This window comes from Toxotes jaculatrix, chromosome 5, assembly GCF_017976425.1.
Source record: "Toxotes jaculatrix isolate fToxJac2 chromosome 5, fToxJac2.pri, whole genome shotgun sequence".
Lineage (NCBI taxonomy): Eukaryota > Metazoa > Chordata > Actinopteri > Toxotidae > Toxotes > Toxotes jaculatrix.
The window spans coordinates 23,602,635-23,615,268 of record NC_054398.1 but is presented as its reverse complement, the minus strand read 5'-3'; the positions used below and the strand labels follow the sequence as shown (position 1 = coordinate 23,615,268).

The 12,634-nt window shown below is 42.2% G+C and overlaps 1 protein-coding gene across 2 annotated transcripts; it reads left to right on the top strand.

Moving 5' to 3' along the window:
* Positions 1-12,634, top strand: ticrr (TopBP1-interacting, checkpoint, and replication regulator). 2 transcript variants are annotated; one of them, XM_041039372.1, is made up of 21 exons: positions 1-1,039; positions 1,674-1,911; positions 2,284-2,516; positions 2,721-2,955; positions 3,226-3,370; positions 3,494-3,621; positions 3,879-4,082; positions 4,253-4,383; positions 4,724-4,824; positions 5,094-5,187; positions 5,314-5,396; positions 5,654-5,884; positions 6,137-6,224; positions 6,327-6,399; positions 7,305-7,436; positions 7,621-7,711; positions 7,828-7,886; positions 8,322-8,599; positions 8,891-11,093; positions 11,315-11,443; positions 11,910-12,634. In XM_041039372.1, exons 1-21 carry the CDS (start codon positions 365-367, stop codon positions 12,026-12,028), a joined length of 5,670 nt encoding a protein of 1,889 aa, XP_040895306.1. In that variant the 5' UTR covers positions 1-364; the 3' UTR covers positions 12,029-12,634. The 2 variants fall into 2 exon arrangements, with proteins under 2 accessions (XP_040895306.1, XP_040895305.1); XM_041039371.1 differs by having other exon boundaries at positions 4,253-4,395.

The following is a 12,634-nucleotide window of genomic DNA, read 5'->3' as shown; positions in this document are numbered from 1 at the left end:
TGTAATATGGACTCTTAATACTTAAAAGTGCATGGGCGTGTTTTTCTTCTAGCGTGGGTGCCAATTTATCTCAAACTATCCGTGTCACACTAACTGAAGGTAGCTTGTAATAACGTTAACTTGAGTTTTAGTCGGTACGGCAGCTAGCTGTTAGCTACGTTAGTAAGTTAGCTAACTTATGTCGGCAGCTGTTAATGGCGTCCTTATGCCCACACACAATGGAGAAGCAGTTGGACCATATTTATTAATCTAGCGACCGCGGAGTAGAATACGTTTGATCAAGGCTGACTTGCTTTCATGGCTTATCGTTGAGTCAGGGGCTCTGCAGCCACTTGCTGTCTTTTCGAACGCTGCATCTGACGGTATGGCTTTACCCAACTTGGTTTTCGTTGTCGATGTGGATTATGGAGATCGTGATTCAGGCGATCAGCTGGATGCCAGGAATAATCTTGTGAAACGAGGAATATTACAAATTCTGCTGCATTTCGGTTACAAATATGGATTTGAGAAAGTGCGCTGGGGTTATAAATTCTTTCAGTCTAAAACTGGCCGTAATGCCAGCCTCATATCAAGGGGATCAGACTTCAAGGAGCTTCGACACAAAACTTTTGAGGACTTTGAACTAGAGTTTGAAGCCAAGTTTGACGTGAAGGATAAACTGAACACTTCTCAACAGAAGCAGCAAACCAATAAGTCTGCTTCGGTTCGAAACGCTCTCAAAGAAACCCTACTGGATTTCCAATGGGACAGACCAGACATCACCTCTCCCACTAAACTGTCCCTGAGGCCCAGGAAGACAAACCCAGCTGGAAAGCCTAGTGTTTCACAGGAGGATGATATTTCAAGCAACGGGAGGAATGTGGTGTTTATTGTCTCGCAGTGTCCACGCTCCAGGACACAGCTTGTGGACTATCTTCATTTGGGAAACCATGATCTGCCTGCAGATGTGACGGAGCATATAATATCCAGGGGCCTTCACGACATGCTGGTTCAGCGACAGGTTGTGCTGCACTGGATTGACAGTAGATCACATGTCCAGGTGAGTACAGTAGGAAGCTAGACAATAAAGCAATACCACAATATTTATGACTCAGTACTGAACCAGCAGAGTGACAGTATTTTGGGACTATTGGTACCATTATAAAAAAATATTCATTCAAGCCCTTTGGTGGACGATTATGGTCTTTAATAATAAAATTGTATGGTTGTCAAAATTAAGCAGCTAGACAGTCAGTTTTTTTTATTTTAAATTATTTTTGCCATTGTAGTCAAAGAAGTTCATAACATTAATTATTTAATAATAATAATATAATAATAATTTTATTTTAAGGCCAAACAAGCATATATCATTTGCATTTTAACTTTTATTCTGAGTACAAGCCTCCAAAAATTGGTAATTTTTTTCTAAATCCAGTCTAAAAAGTCAGTTTACTTCTCATGTGGCACAAACAGGATCGTCAACTGTTGTGATTAAAAAATAAGTAAATGTTTTAAACAGTTTCTCAGTCAAGGCATTAACCCAAACTTAAGTCTGACTCTTTGCTATGTAGCTAGTCAGTGTGAATTTTAGAATGGCTATAAACACCTAGGCCTTACTAACAGATCTGCCAAAGTGGCTGTTCAGATCCCCATTAGACTGATATACAAAAGTGCATCCATTTGTCTTATTGCAGATGTTAAGGTGTGAGGACTGCCTCGGTTCTGACAAGCTGTCTGAGGTCCTGGCTCAGGTGGGTGGCAGAGTGATCCCTGTGGTTGCACTGCTGAACCTCTGCTGTAATCAGGAGTCGAATTTGGGCTTCAGGCCACAGACCTTTGCGTTCAAGTCCAGCATTGGATACCTGCTGTCTTCTGAAAGGCTCTACCGCCTGGCTTTTCCTGTCATAGGCGGTATTCTGCGGTGGGAGCAAGGTTGGTAACATGGAAATGAACTCTTGCTGTCATCTGGAATGACTCAAATATGTTTGAAATAGTGCATCTGCTAAAACTGTTAACACAGTCTATAGTTTAAATACAGATAATAAATAGAAGTGAGACATTACACTGTACATCCTCATTGTCTTGAAACTTTATTTGCAAATATTCATTTACCTGGATGAAATACATGGCACAAGACAAAACAGGGACCAGGGGTTGTATAACAATGTCTTGTCAAAAGAAACAAATAAAGACACCAAAACCTAAAGCAACAGAGGAAGTGATATGAAATGCATAAATGACAAGCAAGGGAAATTATTTTTGTTAAAAATAAAACTAAATGTATGTTATTTTTCAACCAACCAGGTGATGTGACACAGAGGTGTGACATCATGGTTGAGCCAGTGTCTCGCAGACAGAGGCTTCTTCCAGAGTCGGTGGAAGTGTGTCTGAAGGGAGTGCTGCAGGGCTGGAGTTCCTCATCGCTGACACAAGGCTCCACAGAGTCATGGATGCTTCACTGCTCCAGTGGCAGTCACCAGGGAGCTGCTGCCTTCCAGCATCTCCTCATGGAACTGTCTGCTCAGGCTCTGCACATGGTGAGATATAAAAAAACAACAGTGCTGTTATAAATAAAAGGGGTTGAGGCTCTGTTGCAATGTAAGCTGCTGAAAACTCTTTGGGAAATCAGGCTATCAGATACCTGTGTCATTTACAAAGATATATAAAGGCTGTTTTGAAATCACCTTCTTTTTCATTTATCATCTGTTTCATTTCTCCCACTTTTTCACTTTGTTCCCCAGCTCGCTGAGGTGAATGACAGCGGCCTGGTGTGCTCAGCTGTCCTTTCCCCCATCTCACACTCTTCAGCCCTGCTCACCATTCTCCAGCCTGGAATCACTCAACACGACTCGCTCCTGACCACTGAAACTGTCGCACCTGCTACAGCTGATACCTCGGCTGACCTGCCAGATGTTGTGAGCAGTGTTCTCGGAGTAGTGTATGACATCATGGAGGAGGATGGTGACAGTGTCGATGGTAGGGATTAGACCTACACCGATAAACCTTGTCTTGGGAACATTGTCAAGTTGATTTTTCAACTGTAAAATTTCCCACTTAGGATGTGTCTTGATCAGTAGTCTTTTCAAACCAATCTAAGGGATCCCTATTGAGATCATTTACATTATGTGTTTATATTAATTTATGTGTGTGCCTCACTGAAATAGCAGATATTAAGAGCAACACTGTTTTTATTTTGTGCTTATTATTAGATTATAAACCATTTGGGTGTGTTTGTTTATTCGTCAGATGAGCCAGTGGCTCATCTGGTTCCTGAGTGGGCTCAGCAGGAAGTCAGCCCAGGAAGTTGCCCACTGACAACAGGCATGCTGGAGACTTGGTTCCCTCAGTCGGATCAGTCAGGAGTGAGCTCTCATTTAATGGAGTCAATGAGGTGTGTGGATTCTGATTTCACAATTTTTCTATTAACAATTATAGCACCTTTGAAGTGAGAGTTACACACAGATTTCCACACAAAAAAACTTGATCTTGATGTTTTACTTACTTTGTTGTACAGATTGCTGCATGCAGTACCAGAGCAGAGAGAGGAGGAGGAGGTGTCTGTCCTACAGCAGGAGATGATCAGTGGCCTGGCTGAACTGTACCAGACATCCCAGGGCACAGACAATAAGAGGGGCAAAAAACGTATGAGAGCTGCGTCTCAATTTCTATGTATATTTTTCCGTGAAGATCATGAAGATTGCTTGTAAAAATGTGGAAGTCAAATTTAGGATTCTAGGAATCACCCTCACATTATCCATTTAGACATACACTATTTTTTTGTGTTATTATTAATTGCTAAAAATTGGAAGATAAATGTTCAGTTTCTTGCATTATCTTGTCAAGATCATAAACTCAGCAAATGTTATTTTTCCCTAACATTTCCTCTCTTTGATCTACAGGTGGCGCCCAGCGCACACCGGTGAAACAGAAGATGAAGACCATGAGCCGCTCCCTGCAGATGCTGAATGTGGCACGACTGAATGTGAAAGCCCAGAAGGACCAGGCTGAGGCAGAGCAGCTGGGGGCAGAGGGCAAAGGGCCAGACAGACCGGGGAAAAGGCGGTCAAGTGACAGGAACAAATCTGGAGGATTGAACACAATCAGTGAGTGTCTCAATCAGAACTTTATAATACAGCTGCTCAGGTTATCACCCTGCTATAGCATATGTTGAAACTAATGGTCTCCCTCAGCAAGAAAGCACATGTGTATTTCCAGAAGTGTTAAACCCAAGTATGTTCACACATCAAATACTGTATCTTCTTCCTGTGCCCAGGTTTCACTACTGAGGCAGAGCTCCTGTCCCATCTGAAGTCCAGTTACGAGAAGACTCTGGCAGAGAGAGACTCGTCCATTCTGACTGGTGTCCAGCAGCTCCTGTCTGCTGTGAAAGCCTTCCCCCTGGAGGTGAGACGCATGGTATGTTTAATTGTATTTCAAGATTCTGACCTGATCCTCTATTACCTTTGCAGCACACTGGATTTTATTATTTTATTATAGATGAATTGATAGATAGTAGTGCTGCACACTTGTGAATAAGCATACACTGTGATTTCAGTTGTCAGAAAATGTTTTTAATTGATAAATTTTGGCACATTGCCAAATTGAACTCTCAAATTTACATGCCCACTGTAGGGAAAAATACCCAGATGTCTTATCGGGATAATGAAAGCATTCAGTCATCACATAAAATACATTAATGTGATTACATTTTATGTCTGTTTCAAATTTGATGTCATCCTTACAGGTAAAGACCTCCCTGTTTGTCCAGCAGCACCTGCTCAAAACCAGCAAATCGATCAGGCAGCTCTATGGTGCGGCGGCTGATGCTGATAGCAAAGTCAGAGAGTGAGTGTTACCAGTGTTAGCCAACCCATTTCCTTAGTCAGCAAAATGTGTAAAACTCAGCTCACTGACTGGCCCCTCAAACCCTTTGCTGTTTTCTTGGCTCTTTCCTGTGTGTGAAATGTTTACTTTGTGTGTGTGTGTTTGTGGACGGTTATTGTTGAAAATACATGGTGATCTTCTTGGATAAATAAAGGTTCAAAAAGTTATTTTATTCCTAAGTCAGTTGTATAAGTTATTTAGCTGTTGGTAACACAGGTTGTCTCCTCTAGGTGCCAGATTCAGGCGGTGTTGAGGCTGGAGTTATGCAGACTTTTCTCCTCAGAGCAGTCTGACTCACTGGATGTTGAGCAGATGGCAGAGGAGGTAAGATACACATTACTAAGTACTTCATGGAACATTTGAATCCTTTCTTTGAATCAGTTTGAAACTGTTTTGACCTCCACAACAGAGGAAATATAAACAAGTAAATTCAATCTTCCTGTTTTTCAGGTGGCTGAAATGCTCAGGATAATCTCTCTAGCAAAAGACCCTGTTTGCCTGACCAGGTTCCTTCAAGATGAGGTTCTCCCAGGGTAAGTCTGTGGGGCTGCATGAATGAGATTTTTTTGTGGTCCTCCTGGAGGAATGCAAGAATCAAGAACACACAAAGCCTCATATTCTTCATTAGTTCTTACTAAAAAGTCTTTAAATTTGAAAGCAATATGTTTTGTAGAATACTCAATACACAATACCCAGTACTCGCCACAAAAAGAGTTACCATATATTTGGATACAGATTCCTGATTTAGAGCTTTAAGAATCATAACCACAGCCTTTCTGCATCCTGGCAGGTTCCTGACCACTGTCCCCAGGGTGCTTGCAGACATCTACAACAGTCTGGGCACCCAGCTCCCTGAGGCTTTGGTGGCTGTTCTGCCTGCTGACTTCTTCAGCGACGAGTCAGTTGCCAAGGACAGTGTTTCTCCTTCAGCCTCCTCATCTCCCTTGTCTGCACACAGCCTGGTTTCGGATGGCAAAGATCGCCTGCAGGACCTGCGAAATCGCTCAGCCAGCCAGAGGAGGTGGGGGGGAAACTGTTTTGTTTTGTTTTTTTTCCACCAGGAAAGACGCTGTTTGGTTATAGCAAATCATGAATATCTTGGAATTTAAAAAATCTTAGATAGAACAACAGAGAATAGACATTACAGTGAACATGAGGATGTTGCTCTTTGAATGTCACTGGAATGGAATAATAGTAATTGAATTTTAAGAAGCAATTGTCTGATTATATGACTTTTTAAAATGTGTTTATGTTTTTTTTTCTTTGCTCTCAGGAGCGGGATGCTGACTCGTCATCGCAGTATGACTGAATCATCCCAGAGTCTTCGCCAAATAGAGATGCCCAAAAAGACTACAAGAGCTGTAAGATGACCATACATAATCACTATTGATATCTCTGTGGTTATTGGTTGTTTTAGCTTTCTAATCCATTGTATTTTTACCTGCCTTTTTGTGTCTTGACAGTCCAAGTCAAAAGTGTGTGTTGCTTTGGAGAAACCTGTCACAGAACCACAACCTCAGAAACAAGAAACACAAGGTATGTTCTGTTTCACAGCTAACTTGATCGCAGACTCGAAACACTTGCCTACCCCGCCCCAAATCTTCTTGATTGTGGTCTTTTAAATATAAAACTCAACCTCTGCAGATTTGTAAGAACTTTGTAGTTTGCTACTTAATGAAGAACAGTGACAGTGGACAACTTGAATTGATTTCATTCAGCTTTCAAAAACGTCCTCAGAAAAGTCAGCCACCTCTACAAAATAATCCACCCCTATGCTGTCCATTAGTTTGGTCAGTGTGTTATTTGAGGGGTGATTGCTAAGTTTATTCATTAAGTTTGTAGGTGTCAGTTTTAGAAAACCTATTTATTTTTTCCACAGTCCCATCCTTAACACACTTAGTCCGGTGGTTGTGGAGCATACGGATCCCTTTTTTGTAGAAGCTGGAATGTTGGACCTCCAGAAAATGGTCCACAGAGCCATGGCGTCATAATCACTGTCAAAATGGTGACCACTGAGCTCCTTCTTCGTCTTGAGGAAGAGGTAGTAGTCTGAGGTTCCCAAATCAGGTCAAATCAGGCCAAGGAACTGCCTTGTAAGCCCTTGACACCGAGGTAGGGGATGACTGCACAAAGGCCCATGTTTTCAGTTACCCTAAACAGAAGTACCACAAAAGTTATTAACTTCAAAGTTTGTGCATAATCCCTCAGTGTTGAAGTGCATGTGCATGTAATGAGGGCAGTATAACTTTTCTCCTACAGTTATGGTCCTCTGAGAAGGATGAAGTATTGAATTTAAGCTGACCCCAGCCTGTGTATTTCACTAAGGAGCAAACTACTACCTCCTTATGTTGTCCTTTCAAGCTAGCAGGGAGGAGAATGTTGCATACAAAACATGTTGACATTACAGTCCTAAATACAAACCGCATTCTGATTGTCCACAGAGGTGACAAAGGTGAGAAGAAACCTATTCAACCAAGAGATTGTTTCGCCCTCAAAGAAAGCCAAATTACCAAGGAGCCAGTCTGTGTCCGCTGTGGAAGGACTGAAACGCAAGCGATCTCGAGAGTCTGAAGGTAAACTGACGCAGTATGACAGAATGTGGTGACTTTTGATAATCAACAGGAGATTTAAAATCCCCCCCAAAACAAGGCAACTTGTTGTTCAGATATTCCGTGTGAGGGAAAAAAAAAGAAGAAGCTGTGTCAATTACCCATGTATTTTTAGGAAATTTTCTAACCAGATGTTCTTCCTCTTCAGAGAGACACAAACTTCTAACAAAGAAAGTGTGTGAGACACCCCACCACAAGCAAGTGTCCAGTCGCCTCCTCTACCGGCAGAAAATGGGAAGGTATGTTTGTTCTGGGACAGTTTCTCAATTAAGACAAGAATTGTATGACCCAAAAATCACTTGCTAATTACTGTAACTTAAAAAACTTCACTGTCCTTTTGACAATGGTTTTTCAGGAGATCTGTTCCAGCTGAGGAGTGCATTGTGGAAGAGTCACCAGTAAAACCTGCGGAAGGTATTTGACTGATATTCTTTATATTTAATATTTATTTCCAACAAATGTAACATTTACAGTAATCTGTATTTTTTTTTTTCCTGTGTTTGAGCTTTGAAAAGAACCAGATATAAGCACAGCAGGAGTTGTAGAGGAAAATGTTATTAAATTTATCAACACACAGAAATTAAGTCTGGTTTACCATTATCTAAATTCACCTCTGCTGTGGGGGAAAAAATATTAAATGTATTTAAACATTTTTAGAAAGTTTTCAGTCCTTTTTTCTGTTTTTAATTGATTTATTTAATTTTTTTGTTTTGGACATTTCACATTGTTAAATTGGAAATTAATAATTTATTTTAAAACAGAAGAGGCACTTTCACTTAATTTAAAGCCTTTGTAACTGTGTTTAAATGCATACTGATGTCTTTTTGTGCTTTGCTATTTTTTGTTCAGACCTAAGAAGGAGCCCCAGGATTAAGAAGTTTGCTAGAAGATACTCAAACACCTTCTATTCAAGTTCTCAGCCTCGCTCACGCAACCTGGAGAGGGCTCTCTCTGCTTCCCAGCTTAGTCTCAGTGATGGAAAAATCAGTGCGGTTGATGTAAAATCAGTTCGGTCTCCCATGCGTCTTCTTTTTGGGGCAGCTGATTCTCCAAGTCGTCCATCTGACCAGCCTGGTGCAACCAGGGCCACCAGATCACGGCTGTACACAGACTCCAGTGTCTTTGAGGTAAGTTCTGCACTTGAAAGCTTTTTTGTCCTCACAGATTAGTGCAGGATGGGAATTGACAAAGGCATCTTTCATTGTCACAACACAATTTAAATACATGTGTCTTATGAATACTGAAATATTTTCACATAAAAGTTTTATATCATCATTGATTCTACAAATCCGTGGAACCATTCATTTAATAACCACATTTATCCATTAATCGTCTTAGCATCCTAATAGGCAAATTGTAACGTTGTTGATTATATTAAATGTCACTTAACTATGTTTTTTTGTTTGTTTTTTTTTCAGAGCCCAAATAAAACGCCAGCAAAGTCACCCAGCAAACGTGGGAGGGCCTTTCGTGGGAGCACAACCCCCAAGAGCCCCAGGACCCCTCAAACCCAAGGAACTCCCAAAACGCCACCTTCATCCAGGATGCGTGTTTTCTCTGTTGCAGAGAGCCCTGCAGCTCGTGGCTCTCGTGAGCTTGGTATGTCTCTGAGGGGCAGTCCTTTCAGATCACCAGCCAGAAGGACTCTTGCTATAGAGACACCTACTAAGCAAAGTCCTGTGAGGAGCCCACTGAAGGGTATTCTCAGGACTCCGGTCAAGTCCTTGGTTGGGTGCAGTTCCTCTTCTGCATTACAGTTTCTCAGTAGCCCAATTTCCAGGACTCCCAAGAAGAGCGTCACATGGTCTCCATCTCCACGAAAATTAAGAGTGGTGGAGAACAGTGCCACTTTCAAGGTACCAGAGTCACCTTGCATTGCATCACGCAGTTCTCCGAGACTGGTGAAACACTTTCAGAATCACAGTAGTCCTGCCAAAAACACAAACACTAAAAGAGACATTTTCAAGACCCCAGAAAAGACGTGTCAAGTAAGCCTAAGAGGGGTTTCTGAAAATGCAAGTAGTGTAACGTCCTCTGAAAAACATCACAACAGGATGAAAACACCTGAAAAAACTAACAGTGTTAGTCTACTAGAAACACTTCCTCCACTTCTAGACCACCACCTCTCCCCTAAACCCAAGACAAGAACTCAAATCAAAACCCCTAGTCCTACTCACCAAATGAGTACTCGCTCTGGACGAACTCCAGGGAAAAGTTCAAACATTGCATCTCCATGTAAGCCAGCATTTACCCTGGTAGGAGGTAGTACTGTTTCAGAGGGATCAGATGCTTCAGAAAAGTCTCCAGCAAAGTCCCTGACAAGACCAAGTTCTGGTCAAGGTGCAAGAACCACCAGACATAACTTAAGATCCCAGTCTAGTGAGAATTTTCCCTCCAAACCAAGCACAACATCTGCTGAGAACTGTGACCTTGTGGAAAAGAACATGCAGTCAGGTACAAAAGGAGAGGTACAGACTGAACCTTCCCAGACCTCTGAAACTGACTCTAGTTCCCATACAGATTCACAGCAGTATGACTCTTCGCATTTTAACTCGGCCACCACAGACGATGATAGTATGGACATTGTTGATGCAGAAGTTGTAAAGGCCCAGTTTAGTGGCGGCCTCAAGATGAACATTAGCTTTTCACGAAAGCCTTCAAAGTCTAGTGAAGACTTTCTGTTGAACGCTGTCTCTCCGAAACCACGAGTGCCGCCCCAAGGTACGCCCGGGCGAAGCTATGGCTTCCGGCAGACCCCTGACCGCCAGCAGAGGGAAGCTGCTGCTCGTTTGGGGTATGGAAATGAGTCCCCTCGATTTTCAACCCCTAGAGGCCCCGCAAGACCTAGTCGACAAAAGAGCACAGGTACTCCAAACCCTCTGACTTACCAAGTAGAGATGGAAATGCAAACAACGGGACTGCCCAAGCTCAAAATCAAGCGTACAGATTCCATGAACGCAGGCGATTTGGCCTCAGATGGAGGTCCTCGCTCAGGTGCTCAAAGCCCTTTAGTCGGTGTGAAACCTTCTCAGCTGGAAAGCCCTTTGGCTTTGTTCTCTAAACACAGAGATCCTGGATGTGTCTCACCATCTATCTGCACTCATGTTACCCCAGCCAAGAACACGCCTGGAAAAGGTGGAAGTGTCCAAACTTACATCTGCCAGTCCTACACCCCGACACGTCATCCTGGGGGAACAATGTCTCCAGTGACAATTGCGGAGGTCATTCCCCTGACCCCTTCACCTCAGAGTGTAGGGAAGGTGACTCCAGACAACCTCAACAGCTGGCCTCGCAGGAAGAGACCTCAGACTGGTGTGGTAGGAGGCAAAGATCGTGGCCTGAAGGGGGAGCCGCTGCTGGAGGAGTTGCTGGAGGAAGCTGAGCTCGGAGTTAGCAGATTACAGGACATTGAGGACATTGATGAGCCCTCAAACAACAAAGCTGCAATATTAACCTTGACTTCCAAACACTCGCTTCCAGCCGCAGCAGGTGCATCTCCCCCGTCTCCTATGGAAGACTTACACTGGATGGAGAAGCTGGCTCAGCAGGGAGCCTGCGCTGAACCTCAGAGAGCTGAAGAGGAAATCTTCTGGGCAGCTGGAAATGGAGATGTCAAGTCAAGTAAGCTATGGGTGACACATTCTGAAAAATAAGTGACTGAAAGTAAATATAATCTCAAATAATTTAACCTTGTGGCAATTGACAAATGGCATCTTGGCATTTTTAAAAGGAATTTACAGCATAATACAAAGGTCTGGAGTTTACCATTTTTGAGACATTAATTCATGAAGTTACAGAATTAAACCGAAATCTAATCGTTGCAGTTTTCTACGTTTTTTCAGCAGCGACTCCTCCCAGCTCAAAGGTGACGAAACCAGTGACAGCGAGTGGGATTTTGGCCCTCACTCACTCTCCATTGTTGTTCAAGGGCAAAACAGGCTCAGCCAGTAAGAGAACACCAAATTTTAAAGGTAAGGTACCTGTCAGTAGATGAAGAAATCAAGTTTAGGATTTATTATTCAGAATACATTACGTGGCCAAAGATATATGAACACAGTATTGTCCACATACTTTTGGAAACTTATGGCACTGGACTGTTTTTCATGGTTTAGATTAGAAACATACGTTGCAATTAAAGTAAAGCTTATTGCTACAATATAAAATAGGCAATCTGCTTCCTACCTCCTGGCAGCAGTTTGGGAAAATAGTTCAACCAGACTGCAGCTGGATTCCAGAGTCTTAGAGTCATAGAAAGTTTTCCCAGAATAATGGAGGCTGTTAAAGCATCAGATAAGTGCCCATGGTTTTGGAATAAGATGTCCAGCAATCACATTAGTAGCATCAAGTTTGGGTGTCCACATACTTTTCACCATGAACGCTTTTGATATTTGTCATTTCCATTCAATAAAAACCCACATTATTTTCTAAACTTTGTAGATGAGGTTGCATCAGGGAGGAGGATCGAAGTCGATGGAGTGGAGGTCTCGCCCTTCAGCCAGCCGGTCAGACGCTCAAACACAGGGAAGACCTACAGCAGGAAGAGGCTTCTTCACTGAACCACAAAGCCGTCTGGCAAGCAAAGCAAAAAGATTGTCCATTCTGTGTTTTACTGTGAAGTTGTGAGCCTTTCTTGGTCATATTTTGTCAGGAGTGCTTTTGATGGCAGATCTGAAGGATGTCTTTCAAGCACCACTTCAAAAGACTTTGCAGATGAATGAACGCCCCTTTCAGTCTCCTCCTCCAGCACTTTTGACCTTGACATTTTCTGTTCTAAACAGTGGCTTTTTTTTAATCAGGACTTTTTAAGATTTAAGATAAAGAGGTAGGTTTAACACGGAGTTGAAAAGCAGTACAGTTCCGCCGAGGTGTTTAAAATTGCCCTTATTTTTTCTGTTAATGAGTTTATTTTTCTGCATATGCCAAGTTTTCTGCATGGCTCTTTCTGAAGCCAAAATGTTGACGTTATATGTCATCATTGTTTTTCAAAAATTGAATCAGCCATTTTACAATCAAGTCAGAGCCTAAATTTGTTGAAAGAAGTGTTATTCATGTCTATTTATTAGTTTGTTCTTGTTTTTAAGTAAAAGGGAAGCCCGGATAATTGATTCATGTTGTAAATATGTTACATGTTACCAAAGTCTTATGTAAATAAATATAAATTT

Excerpts from the sequence above, each read along its gene's own strand:
- ticrr (XM_041039371.1), top strand. The coding sequence starts at position 365 with ATGGCTTTACCCAACTTGGTTTTCGTTGTCGATGTGGATTATGGAGAT. Across the intron at positions 6,400-7,304 it reads TCAGAAACAAGAAACACAAG|AGGTGACAAAGGTGAGAAGA; the intron begins GTATGTTCTGTT and ends GATTGTCCACAG. Across the intron at positions 7,437-7,620 it reads GCGATCTCGAGAGTCTGAAG|AGAGACACAAACTTCTAACA; the intron begins GTAAACTGACGC and ends CTTCCTCTTCAG.